Source organism: Rattus rattus, chromosome 16 (assembly GCF_011064425.1).
Source record: "Rattus rattus isolate New Zealand chromosome 16, Rrattus_CSIRO_v1, whole genome shotgun sequence".
Classification (NCBI taxonomy): Eukaryota; Metazoa; Chordata; class Mammalia; order Rodentia; family Muridae; genus Rattus; species Rattus rattus.
In genome coordinates this window covers 32,408,451-32,421,144 of record NC_046169.1, presented here as the reverse complement: position 1 = coordinate 32,421,144, position 12,694 = coordinate 32,408,451, and the positions used below count along the sequence as shown (strand labels likewise).

The window sequence follows — 12,694 nt, the reverse complement described above, 5'->3', positions numbered from 1 at the left end:
AAATCAAAAGTAAAAAGAGTGTCAGGGATGTCATACAATGGTAGAATATTCTCCCAGCATGCGAGAGGGCCCAGGCCCAGTGTCCTGATCCACAAAAACCGACCAACAGTAAGATACCCTACCAAGCTAGTGTCGTGGGATACAAACTGTGCTCTAAGACTCGAGGAAGTTGAGGCAGGAGGATCAGGACTTGGGGGCCAGCCTAGGTTATGTGAGACCCTGTCTCAAAAACCCAACACAAGAGGCTGGAGAGATAGCTTAGCAGTTACAAACACTGTTTGCTCTTCCAGAGGACCAAAGTTTGGTCCCCAGTGCTCACCCTGTGGCTTGAAATGTGCTGTAACTCAAGCCCAGGGATCTGGCACACTCTTGTAGCCTCTGCTAGCTCCAGGCACCTATGTGGTACCTATAGACATACGTGTAAGGGAGCACCTGTACACATAAAAAAGATATGGCAGGGAAGCTGGCTCGTGGGTAGGAGCTTCTTGATAAGCAAGCATGAGATATTGGCTACTGATCCTGAGCACCCATGGGAACGGCTAGGCTTGCCTTAGTGTAGATGATGATGATGATGATGATGATGATGATGATGATGATGATGATGATATAATTACACTGTAGCTGTCTTCTGAGACACCAGAAGAGGGCATCAGATCCCATTACAGATGGTTGCAAGCCCCCATGTGGTTGCTAGGATTTGAACTTAGGACCTCTGGAAGAGCAGTCAGTGCTCTTAACCGCTGAGCCGTCTCTCCAGCCCGCCTTAGTATAGCTTTAACCCGAACAATTAGGGTGGTGTCGGAAGCCCAGTGGAGGACTGCAGACGCTTGCTGGAGCCAGCTCAGCTGAAAAATAGCCTGCTCCAAGTTCATTTGGAGAGGCCCTGTCTTGGGTGAATGAGATGAAGAGGGACAGAGGACCATGGACACCTTCTCTAGCCTCTGCAGGTACTCACCCACACACACATACGCATACATACAAAAATACTGAAAACGTTCTGTGTGCCGCCCAGGTCCATGTAGTTAAAGATTCTGAGCCTCGGCAAGTCCTCTGTGTGTACACACTGATCCAGGTGTGGGCATGCGTGTTTTCATTTTGAATGTAAACTTTGATTAAAATATGCACATGAATATTTTGTCTGCATGTACAACTGTGCAGTGCCTGTACACAGAGGCCAGAAGAGAGCCTTAGATTCCTTGGGAGCTGAACCTGGGTTTGTCTTTCTTCCTTTCTTCTTTCCTTCCTTCTTCCTCTCCCTTTTTTTGTTTGTTTTTGAGACAGGATTTCTCTGTGTAGCCCTGGCTGTCCTGAAATTCACTCTGTAGATCAGGCTGGCCTAGAACTCAGAGATCCACCTGCCTCTGCCTCCCAAGTTCTAGGACTAAAGGCGTTTGCCGGACAGACTTCACTTTTCTCTATTCTCTAAGCGATATAATCAACTTTCACATCTGGCTTTCACAATGTGGCAGTAGTTGGCAAACCTTCCTAACACTGCAACCTTTTAAAGCAGGGCCTCATGTTGTGGTGGTCCCCAACCTTGAAATTATTCCATTGCTACTGCATAACCGTGACTTTGCTTACGTTAGCAATTGTAATGTAAACATCTGACATAGGACCTCCTGGGGGTCGCGTCCCACAGGTTGAGAACCACTGTGGGAGCAGGTGCGGATACTTATATCCCTGGATGTTTGGAGTGTCCGCACAAATATACACAGAAACACAGGTGAGATAACCAATGTTAACCTTTATCCTTCTGTATACCGTACCATGTATTGTCATGATACATTGTATACGGTGTAATGTTTAAAAATCCCTAAACTGGGCTGGAGAGATGGCTCAGTGGTTAAGAGCACTGACTGCTCTTCCAGAGGTCCTGAGTTCAAATCCCAGCAACCACATGGTGGCTCACAACCATCTGTAATGAGATCTGATGCCCTCTTCTGGTGTGTCTGAAGACAGCTACAGTGTACACACCAGTTATTTAGTGGTTTTGAGAAAAAGCTACTAAGATTCCTGTGTCTGTGAAAGTGTTAACAAAAGCCAAGTCCATTTACATGCTCCTGGAGAAGAGGCGCCATGAACCGTGGGCAAAATTGTTGGTGCAAAAAGGAATGCCAGCAAATAAGGCAGGTAAACACCTAGTGGGAGAACCTTTTTTTTTTTTTTCGGAGCTGGGGACCGAACCCAGGGCCTTGCGGTTGCTAGGCAAGCGCTCTACCAATGAGCTAAATCCCCAACCCCGGGAGAACCTTTTTTATTTTGAGTTCTATTTATTTATTTAGACAGGGTCTCTACATAGCCTTGGCTGTCCTGGAACTCACTATGTAGACCAGGCTAACCTCGAACTCACGGGGATCCGCCTGCCTCCGCCTCCCGAGTTCTGGGGTTAAGAATGTGTCCCGTTCTTTAGCTCCTTGCCACTCTTGCCGCCTATCAGCCCTCATAAACCTGTGCTGTGCGAGTAAATCCGTAAAAAGAAAGGTAATGATAACGTCCAGCACCGTGTGAATCTACTTCAACGGCTTGCACTAGTGTCTAGACACGCACAGAATTGAGTTTAGGGAAGGGGTGGAGAAGGGCTTGTAAGCTAGTTTCACTGTTGGGCAAGCACTTTCCCAAGGCTCACACTCAACAAGTTCCTGGTTGCTCCACAATTATGGCCAAAACCAACTGGTTCTTCAAAATGTAAAGTCAGTGAGATTAAACCGCACTCTCGCTTTCCACGCCTCTCCCTCGCACTGGGAAAAAGTCTTCAACAGAGACAAACGCCCTGGGGTCCAGACAATTCTGCTGGCAAAATCAAACACAGTGCCAATTAAAGGGGAGGCGAGCCTCCCTTTCCACGCAGGCGCACTCGGCCGTTACGGCCCTCCACTATCGCGATACGTCGGCGAGATCGACGCTGGCCCTTTAACGGCCCCTTCCCGGGGGCCTGCCCAGCGCGTGCGCATTGCGGTTCTGCGCTTGTCATCATGGCGACGCGGGGCCATGTGCAGGACCCTAACGACCGGCGCCTCAGGCCCATTTACGGTGAGTACCCAGAGCCTGCCTGTTAGCCACAGCGGCAAGCCGAGGCCTGCCCTGGCCGGAGCGAAGGCCCAGGAGGGCCGCTGGGGGCGCGCGCGGTGCGGGGCGGCGAGGGGGCGGACCGCGCGGGGCGCTAGGCCGCAGCCTCGGCCTCGCTTATGCGCCGGCCCAGGGTTGCTGGTCCCTGAGGCGACAACGGTGGGTGCGCGCAGCTGTCAGGCTGTGCGGATCGCACCACTGCTTGGAGACCAGCGCTACCACCAAGTAGCTTTATTCCAGCGGCTCCCGAGGAGCCCCGCGGTCTTTCTTGCAGGTGACAACCGACTCCGGCGTGACGGCGGGAGCGGCTTCCCGAGGGGAGATGCCCCGGTGATGGTGGTTCTGTTTAGAAGAATGAGGATCCGGCGGTTTTCTTATAGGATGTAGTTTAGTGCACGTGGAGAAACTGAGGCCCAGAGAAGGGAAGGGGGCTGATGCAAGGTCACTCAGATCGAGTCCCATCCTGATGCTGCTCTGTGCAGAACAGCTGCTCGGGGCACACGTGGGAGGCGGGGGGAGGGGGTCGCGGGCCCAGAATAGCGGGGAAGAGATGGCAGTAGCTGGTGCCGCCGGAGCGGCCGGCCAGGCTGCTGGAGGATTTTTCCTTTCAGCACCATGTCTGAGGTTTTTCTCTGCATCCTACCTTCCTTGTGCTTAGCGGATCCCTCTCCGCGGCGCGCATCCCAAACCCACGGGCTTTAAGATGTACCTTATTGTCACCTTCCCACCGCAGTAGAATAAAAAGAATCACAAAAACGAGTCAGAGAGACACACTTTGCGATTTTTTTTTTTTTTTTTTTTTTTGCGATACCTTTCCTCCTTGATGGTTGTATGGTCTTGTCTCAGGTAATGATGAGGAAGGAAGCTTTATCAAGGTCAGTGGTTTTTTGCTACAGTAGACCTCGCGTTTTCAGTATAGCTATGCGTTTTGGCCTCTTTCGATTTTAGGGATTTTTTTTTTCTCCCCCTTGACAGAGTGGGTGCTTGTGTCTCTAGCACATTGGTACATCTGTGGATTTTTGCCAGCTTGATGTCTGCACCACGTGCATTCCTGGTGCTTGAAGAGGGCATTGGGATGTCCTGGAACGGTAGTTACAGTAAGCCAGGATGTGGGTGCTGGAACTGGGACAGGACCTCACTAGGTAGCCTTGACTGGCATGGAGCTCATAGAAATCGCCTGCTTTCTGCTTTCTGAATGCTGAGATTAAAGGTGTGGGTCACCAGGCCCAGCTGCTCACTCCTTTCTTTTCTTTTCTCTCTCTCTTTCTTCCTTTCCTTCTTTCTTTCTTTCTTTCTTAAGTTGGGATAGTTTGTGTATTTACATTATATTCAAATGTTATCCCTTTTCCCCATTTCTCCCCTCTCCCCCTACTTCTATGAGGATGCTCCCCCTCTCACCCACCCACTCCCACTTCAACACCTTGGCATTCCCCTACACTGGGGGAAAGAGCCTTCATAGGACCAAGGGCTTCTCCTATTGATGCCAGACAATGCCATCCTCTGCTACAAATGCATCTGGAGCCAAGAGTCCCCCCATGTGTACTCTTTGGTTGTGGTTTAGTCCCTAGGAGCTCTGGGGTTGGGGTGGGGTCTGCTTTTTTTCTTTTTTTAAGACAAGGTTTCACCACCAGGTCCTGAACTTCTATCCTGCCTCTGCCTCCCAACTGTTGGGATTACAGCAGGTGGCCCTACGCCCAGTAGTCATACTTTCTTATGTGTTTTTGATGGCATTTTTTGTTTTTTAAATACTTGTTGAAATCTTTTTTGGGTGGGTGTGGTGGGTGTGGTCTCATGAATGGTATTTGGTGCCTGTGGAATTCAGAGGACACCATGCTAGAGGGAGTTGGTTCTTTCCCATCATAAATGCTCTGGGATATCAAAAAGGCTGTCAGGAATGGTAGCAAAGCACCCTTACCTGCCCAACCATCTCGGCGGCCCTTAGGTCCTATGTTGTGTAATGGCTTAATCTAGTCAGTGTCCTTGAGCTTTCAAGCTTTCAACACACACACACACACACACCTACCTTAAACAGCTGGAGCAGCAAGCTTACTGCGCTTATGTGATTTATCTAGCTCTAATACATGGGATTTGAACTCCAGGTTCACTGTCTTAACCACTGTGCTAGAAATTGTGTCACTTTGATTCCTCTAAGATTGCAGAGGTGGGGGCTAGCAGAAAGAGGACTCAGATTTCCCCGTTGCTGCACATCCTGTCTTCATAGTCCCCGTGTGACCAGGCTTGTCTCTGCCTTACAGCTGTCCTGCTTCTGGGTAATAGAAAGTAAAACCTAAATAAAGGGTTCATGGTTTGTGAATCACGTCCTTCCACAGGCACCGCCTATTGACTTCTCCTTTTTCTGAAAAGTCTTATAAAAAGACTAAAACCTTTTTAAGAATAATTAGATTTATAACATTGTTCTTGAAGAACAAGGAGAATGCAACATGTTGGTCTTATACTCAGTTACAGTTAATAGTGTTTTGAATTGTTCAATAAAAACATCAGGATATATTTACTAATCAGAAGTGACAGGTTATAGTCTCAAAGTGCAGTCTGAATTATGTGGCTTTTGTCACAGCTAGTAGAGAGGAGAGCTTCTGAGGGGAAAGTGGATAAGTCTTGCTACAAGCTTCATACTTACTACAGCTCCCAAATTTTGTTGTTCAAACACATTGATGCTCCAAAAACACCTGCTAATCCTTAAATCCAGATAGTACTAGCTGGCCCATGAGCAAGCTGGTCAGCATGGAGCCCAGCCACAGATTGATGTTCGCTGTTCACTGATAGCTAGTCACTGTAGGGAACTGAGGCTGGACAGATTCACTCGTGGGCTCAGGTTGTAAGGAGTGAGTGTAATGTATGGCTGGGGTTGAACACAGGCTTCTATTGTCCAGACTGGCCTGGAGCTCCCTAAATTGCTCCTGCTAGTCTCAAACTCAAGACCCTCCTGTCTGTGAGGGCTAGGATTAAAGCCGAGTGCCATGAACCAGCTTCAGCTTCATTTTTTTTTTTTTTTTTTTTTTTTTTTTTTTTTTTTTTTGGGGCTGGGGACCGAACCCAGGACCTTGTGCTTCCTAGACAAGCGCTCTACCACTGAGCCAAATCCCCAACCCCCAGCTTCTGCCTTTTTGAAATAACCTCTAGCTCGTTCTCACCAGTTGACACTTTTGTTTGAGTTGGGGAGCCTGGCGCATTTTTTCTGCTGTTATTGTCTATGTTGGGGCTGTGAGATGGCTCAGTGCACAAAGGCACTGGCTGCCACACCTGATCATCTGAGATCCATCCTGGGAACCCTTCTGGTGTTAGGAGAGAGCCTTCCCTGGGAAGAAGTTGTCCTCTGACTTTCATACCCACAGCACCAGCCTGTGAACACACACTTGCACACAGAAATCCTTTGTTCTGTTGTGCATTGCAGTGTTGTCTCAGGGTCAGGTGTGGCATGATTACACAGACGCAATCACGACAGTCACTACAGTGAAGAGTTAGGATGCTTCCCTTGGGTGTCTAGTCAAACCATAGGGCAGGCAATTATTCTGCGGTGGCTCATTACAAAAAAACTTGAAAGGTCTTCAAGGGTAATTATTTATTCCGAGTCTTTTGTTGGACAGTGTTAACTGTGTGAATCTTAGAAGTGGCAAGGTATTATTTATGGTGACTGGTGTGTGTGTGCGTGCATTCGTGCAAAGGCCAGAGGTCAACCTTGGGTGTCATTCCTCAGGCACTTTGCACCTTGTTCTTTGACTCTGTGTCTCATTGGCCTAGCACTTGCTAGGTAGCCTAGCCTGGTTGAGACTCCAGGGACCAAGCTGTCTCTGCCTCCCCAGTACTGGGGTCACAGGTGTGCCACTGTGTCCATCCTTTTTACTTGTTCTGGGGTTCAAACTCAGCTCTTGTCTGTCTGCACTTTACCTCTTGAGCCATTATGCCAGCCTCTTTGACTTTCTGTGGAAATGTCATTTGGTACAGTATCCTTTCTTAGCTAGGCGTGGTGGCACACGCCTTTAATCCCAGCACTTGGAGGCAGAGACTGGCAGATATTTGAGTTCAAGGCCAGCATGGTCTGTAGAGCAAGCTCCAGAACTAGAACTAAGTACAGGACCACAGTGTAGCCAAGGCCACAGAGCCTGGGGGAGGGTGTGTTTGAAACAAAATAAAAACACCTAACATCCTGAGAATGTAAACACTCCAAAAGCCATTTCTACGTAAGGATATAGCTCAGTGATGGTGTCTGCCTGGTGTGCATATGCCACAGGGTCAGTCTTCAGCACTGGGGACAGGGAGGAAAGAAAACAATTCTTGGAAAAAATTTTACATTGCATAGAAGGTAATAGAGACCTGTGAACCAGCTAACTGGAGAGTTAATAGGAGTCCTGGAACTCAATTTGTAGACCAGGCTGGCCTCAAACTCATTGAGATCTACCTGCCTCTGCCTCTGCCTTTACCTCTACCTTTACCTCTGCCTCCGGAGTGCTGTGATCAAAGGCATGTGCCACTGCACCCAGCTGTAACCGTAACTTTATTTTATTTTTATATGAGTACACTGTCACTCTCGTCAGACACATCAGAAGAGAGCATCAGATCCCATTACAGATGGTTGTGAGCCACCATGTGTTGCTGGGATTGAACTCAGGATCTCTGGAAGAGCAGTCAGTGCTCTTAATCTCTCCAGCCCCTGTAATCATAATTTTTATTCACCAGATGGATTGTCATCTTGGAGGCTTATTGCTGAATAAACTCACCCTTTCTGGTTCTTTCTGAACTCTGGCTGGCTGATTCAATTCAACTGTTCTGACCCAAACTCCTCTCCAAGCTGACTGATTCAAACTGGCTTCTCATTGAATTGCTCTGCTGAACTTCAGACTAACTTTGGCAACCTGTTGTAATCATCTGGCTCCTCATTCTCTGGCTCGTTCGTCTTCACCTGCTACCTGTCTCTGTAACACTGTCCCAGTAAAACTGCTCTCACTCTTTCTCTCCCTCCCTCTCTCCTTTCCTTCACCTTCTTTCTCTCTCTCCCCTTCTCCTCTTTTCTTTCTTATGCTGTTCTCTGTTCAAAGAGAATCCTGTCTTTGACTCATTCTGTCAGATCTTTCTCTGATTCGTCACTTTGTCTGCCCCTCCATTAGATGTCCCTTTCAAACATGACTGCCTCATTTTATAAACTTTACTTTCACACAGACCTGGGTCTTTGGATGTGATTCCTTGCCAGAGCTGCCTGTTAGTGGATTATAGACCTCTACACGAGGTGCTGGAGTAGAAGTGAAACCAGACAGCAGAGAAACAGAGTCTTGGAAGCTTTGTCTTTGAAGGACCAGGAAACTTGTTTTCCTTTGAGAGGGTCACCCTTGTCGTTTATTTTTTTTTCAGAGTCATTTAGTTCAGGTTGACCGCACACTAGTGTGTAGCCAGGGAAGACCTTCCACTCCTGACATTGCTGCCTCTGCTCCCTGGATCGTAGGTGGCTGAGCTCTTGTTCTGGTTTAAAAGGCAGGAGGAAGCACGGGAGGACTATCCATCTACTCATTGCACTGTGTTCTAAGAACAACTCAGTATCGGGTGGGAATAGGTTTAGATTTTTTATTGCACTTTTGTTATGATTATTGAATGTGTTCAGGTGTTTTGACTGGAAGTGAGAAGATGTCAGAGTCCCTAGAGTTGAGCTGGTTGTGAGCAGCCATGTGGGTGCTGGAAATCAAATTCCAGTCCTGTGGGTGAGCAGCCAGTGTATTCTTGCATGCTGAACCATTCCTCTAGCCCCTCTGCCTGCTTTTTAAAAGATGGCAAAAAAAAAAAAAAAAAAAGATGGCACAGCTGTTAGGCCCAGTTTGAGAGGATATAGTCTGTCAAAGTGAGCAAGGCAAGGGGCTTAAAAGGGGCAAATGACATACTAGGCCACCTGGAGGTAGTTTCTTGTCTTCGTGTGGCCCTGACTGGCCTGGAACTTACTATATAGACCAGGCTGGCTTTCAACACACACTGAGGCACATGTGTATTCCACACATACACAAATAAATACATAATATTTTTCTCTTTAATCCTAGTACTTGGGAGGGACAGGTAGGTAGAACTTCTGAATTCAAGGCCAGCCTGGTGTACATAGCAAGTTCCACCTAGCCAAGGTTACATAGAGACCCTGTCTCAAAAAGAAAAGAAAAAGATAGACAACCAGGAAAAAAAAAGTTTAAGGTCATTTTGGCTACATAGCGGCTACATAGTTCTGGGTAGGATACACGCACAAATGTCTATGTCACCCCTCCCCAATAATTATAATATGTATCCTTAGTGGTAACAGAAACAATGAAAACAAAATGAATTCCTGTCTGTACTCTCCATTAAACAAAAAGACAGGAAAGATACTAGTGAAAAGCTAAGAGAAGGCATAGTGGGTCAGGCTGGCTACAGAAAAGCCATCAGGTGGGCTCTAGTCCTCTGGGGCTCTGGCTGTGGGACTCTCTAGTCCTCTCTGGGGGACCAACTACCCAAAAGAATGTTCTCCTTTGGGCTGGTGCTTTCTCTGCCTTACTTCTGGGAGGCTGCTTTGTCAGAGTTCTCTTACTAAGGAGATAACAACAGCCCCTAGCCAAACCACAATTACCCTTGAATAACTTTTAAAAAGACTTAGGATATCACATTTACTGGCCTGTTTTGATTAAGGGATATATAAGCATAAGGCCCTGGGTTCGGTCCTCCGGCTCCAGAGGGAAAAAAAAAGGGGGATATGTAATTTATATTAGAGACCCAGCAGTGTAAATTGAAAATCCTCTTTTCCCAAAGAAGTTAGAGGCCAATTAATCAGCCTTTGCCCAAGCACTGGGCTGGAGGGTTTGACATAGGCCAAATGTAATGCCCCATGTCACAGGGAACAGAAACCCAGACAGCAGCTCCAGTTAGAAGCTTCCCAGAGTCCCGTGTGGGAACTGAGCATGGAGTGAAGTGCCGGGAAGTTAGGAGGCTGCCGAGTCTTAGCTTCTGTTTTCCTCTTGATGTCTTATCTTCTCTGCTGGGTTCTTCAGACTCATTAATTCTTCAGTGCAGACCTGTTGGCTTCACGGTCATACTAAGTTGTGGTCAGAGAAGGGTCCCTTAGCAGCCTCTCCCCGCAGACAGACTTCAGGCTCCTTCCTTCCAAGTTCTTGCTTTTTTTATTTACATTTCAAATGTTATCCCCTTTCCCAGTTTCCTGTCCATAAACCACCATCCCATTCCCCCTCCCTATGAGGGTGTTCCCCAACCCAACCACCCAACCCCTTCCTGCCTCCCATTTTTAGAAAGTGTATTTATGTGTCTGTGCGGGTGTAATACTCCATGTGTGCAGTGCCCGGGAGATCTGAGGGTGTCAGATGCCCTGGAGCCGGAGGTAATTGTGAGCTGTCATGTTGGTGCAAGAACTGCATTCTGGCCCTGGGCGAGGGACAGTGGTCACCCCAGCCCACTCGCAGGGGGGTTGGATAGAGGGAGATTTCCTTTTTTCGGCCTTGTTTCTTGCATGAACAGGCAGAAGGTGGCATTTTCTTTGTCCTCATCATTCCTCTTATGTCCTGTGAAGCTTCTGAATGGACCACTGATAACCTAAGACTCCATACGTGTAGGCTTTTTCATCTGCGGTTGCCCATGGCTTTCTGTGGCTCCCAGTGTTGTAGCTTCTGGTTATCAGGAAGAAACCCAATTTACCACCCAGGTTGGGTCAAATGTGCACACGGGGATGGGCTGCAGTTCTGGGGTTTAGATTTGGTTTCACCACCTCACTCTGGTAGAGCCCCTTCTCAGAGGAGAGGCCACGGGCAGGTTGATACAGGGTATCATAGCCTTGTCCCCTTCAGAGTAATAGAGAGAAATATCCTTAGTCCTGATCCCCAGTTTGATTGTTTGTCAAATAATCACCCTAACAGTTTGAGCTCATCAAAATGGACTAGGCTAAGAGAAAGTCTAGAGAGAGAGAGAGAGAGAGAGAGAGAGAGAGAGAGAGAGAGAGAGAGAGAGAGAGACCCTGCTATGTATACGTAGCCCAAACTGGCCTCAAACACTCACTTCACAATTGGAAATTGGGGTCTGGGGTGACAGCATGGGGATGGGGGCCAAGGGTAGCCAAGGGTAGTGTTATACAGCTAGCTAGCACCTGTAATCTTAGCATTTTGGAGTCTGAGGCAAGACGATCCCAGTGAGTTCAGGGCCCCTTCCCTTTCCAGTGTGGTCTGCGAACCTAGAAGCTGGCAGGGCTAAGTCAGAAGTCACTGACTGAGGGCGACATTGGGTTATGGTGGGGAAAGCTGCCACTTAGTGCTGGGCTGTCTGCCGAGCATCCTGTAATGACAACTGATGGCCTGTCATCTGAACTAAGGGTCTTAGATCCTAGACTGTTGGCTGTCTAGTCTCTAGGATTCTTTAGCTCCTCTGCCTGCATGTTGGGGTCTCTGACTTCACCCATAGAATAAAGTGCCTTGTTCTTTTTTCTTGCTTGCATTACTGCTGCTCATCAGTAGTTAAGTGCACTGAAGACAGACAGAACTCCCGTGTTCACATGGCTGCTAAAAGTTTTAGTAAACGGGATAAAAGTGACTTAGCAGTTAGGAGCAATTATCGCTCTTCATAGGATCAGGGTTTGACTCTCAGCACCTCCAGGCAGGCAGTTCACAATTGTTTATAACTTTAGTTCCAGGAGCTCCAACATCCTGCCACCAGTCATACAAATGGTTACAGACATATATACAGGCAGAACACCCACACACACAAAATTAAAAAAATAAGTAAGAACTGCCTGGAGCACCCCCCTCCCCCAAACAAAACACTGATTTTCATTAATGAGAGTGTGGATGCAGACCTTAAGCTTTACATATCGGCACAGTGAAATACTGTTGAGCCTTTGGCAAAAGGGGAATAGGGCATTGTGACTACCTGGAGGGCACTGCTAAGTGACATAGGCCAGACACAAAGAAAAGCTTGCCTGCCTGGCCTTGCACAGGGGACACACAGAAAGAGTATGACAGTGTTGTAGGATGTGGAGGAGGAAGGGAAGAGAGACGTAGGGGGAGGGGCACACAAACTGGGCTGTCACAGGGACAACTGGTCTGGAATTCCCATACCTCATATGCTGAGCATGTATGAGACAGTGTACTGACTGCGCAGGAGCAGTCGGGTACCTGTGTGAGGCTGCGGAGACCTGACTGGCAGTCATATCAAAGCGTCACCTCCCAGTAAGCATTGGCCTTAAATGGGCAGATAGCTTCGGTTCCTCACAGCAGAACCTTGTTTTGGTTTTGGCTGGTCTTCCTCACACCCTGCCTGCTTCCTTTTTCCTCCCCTAGGCTTTTGGGTAAAACAACCCCTATGTTTTTTTTTCACTGTATTAGAGTTTCGAGGCAAAATAAATACTTGATGTTTTATTGAAGGGACTTGGTCTGCTGAAGCTTTGAAGCTTGAACATTAAAGAGTAATTTACAAATGTACTTTTACATTTATTTCTTTGCTGTGTGGTGTGCACTGCATACCTGAGGATAGAAGGCCATTTTAGGAGTTGCTTGTCTCCTACCATGCCGGTTCTCAGGTTCTAACTTGGGTAATCAGGCGCAGTGGTATGTGCCTTACCTGCTTAACCATCTTGCTGGTCCCAAGGATTCCTTTAAAAACAAAACAG

The 12,694-nt window shown here is 47.7% G+C and overlaps 1 protein-coding gene across 1 annotated transcript in view; it reads left to right on the top strand.

The window, feature by feature from the left end:
- The first annotated feature begins 2,955 nt into the window (after positions 1 to 2,955).
- The window catches only part of Naa25 (N-alpha-acetyltransferase 25, NatB auxiliary subunit), a 51,920-nt gene continuing 42,181 nt past the window's right edge, over positions 2,956 to 12,694 (top strand). The window contains exon 1 of the mRNA XM_032886443.1: positions 2,956 to 3,030. Coding sequence (XP_032742334.1) covers positions 2,973 to 3,030 — 58 coding nt within the window. The 5' untranslated portion in view covers positions 2,956 to 2,972. The remainder of the gene's footprint in view (positions 3,031 to 12,694) is intronic.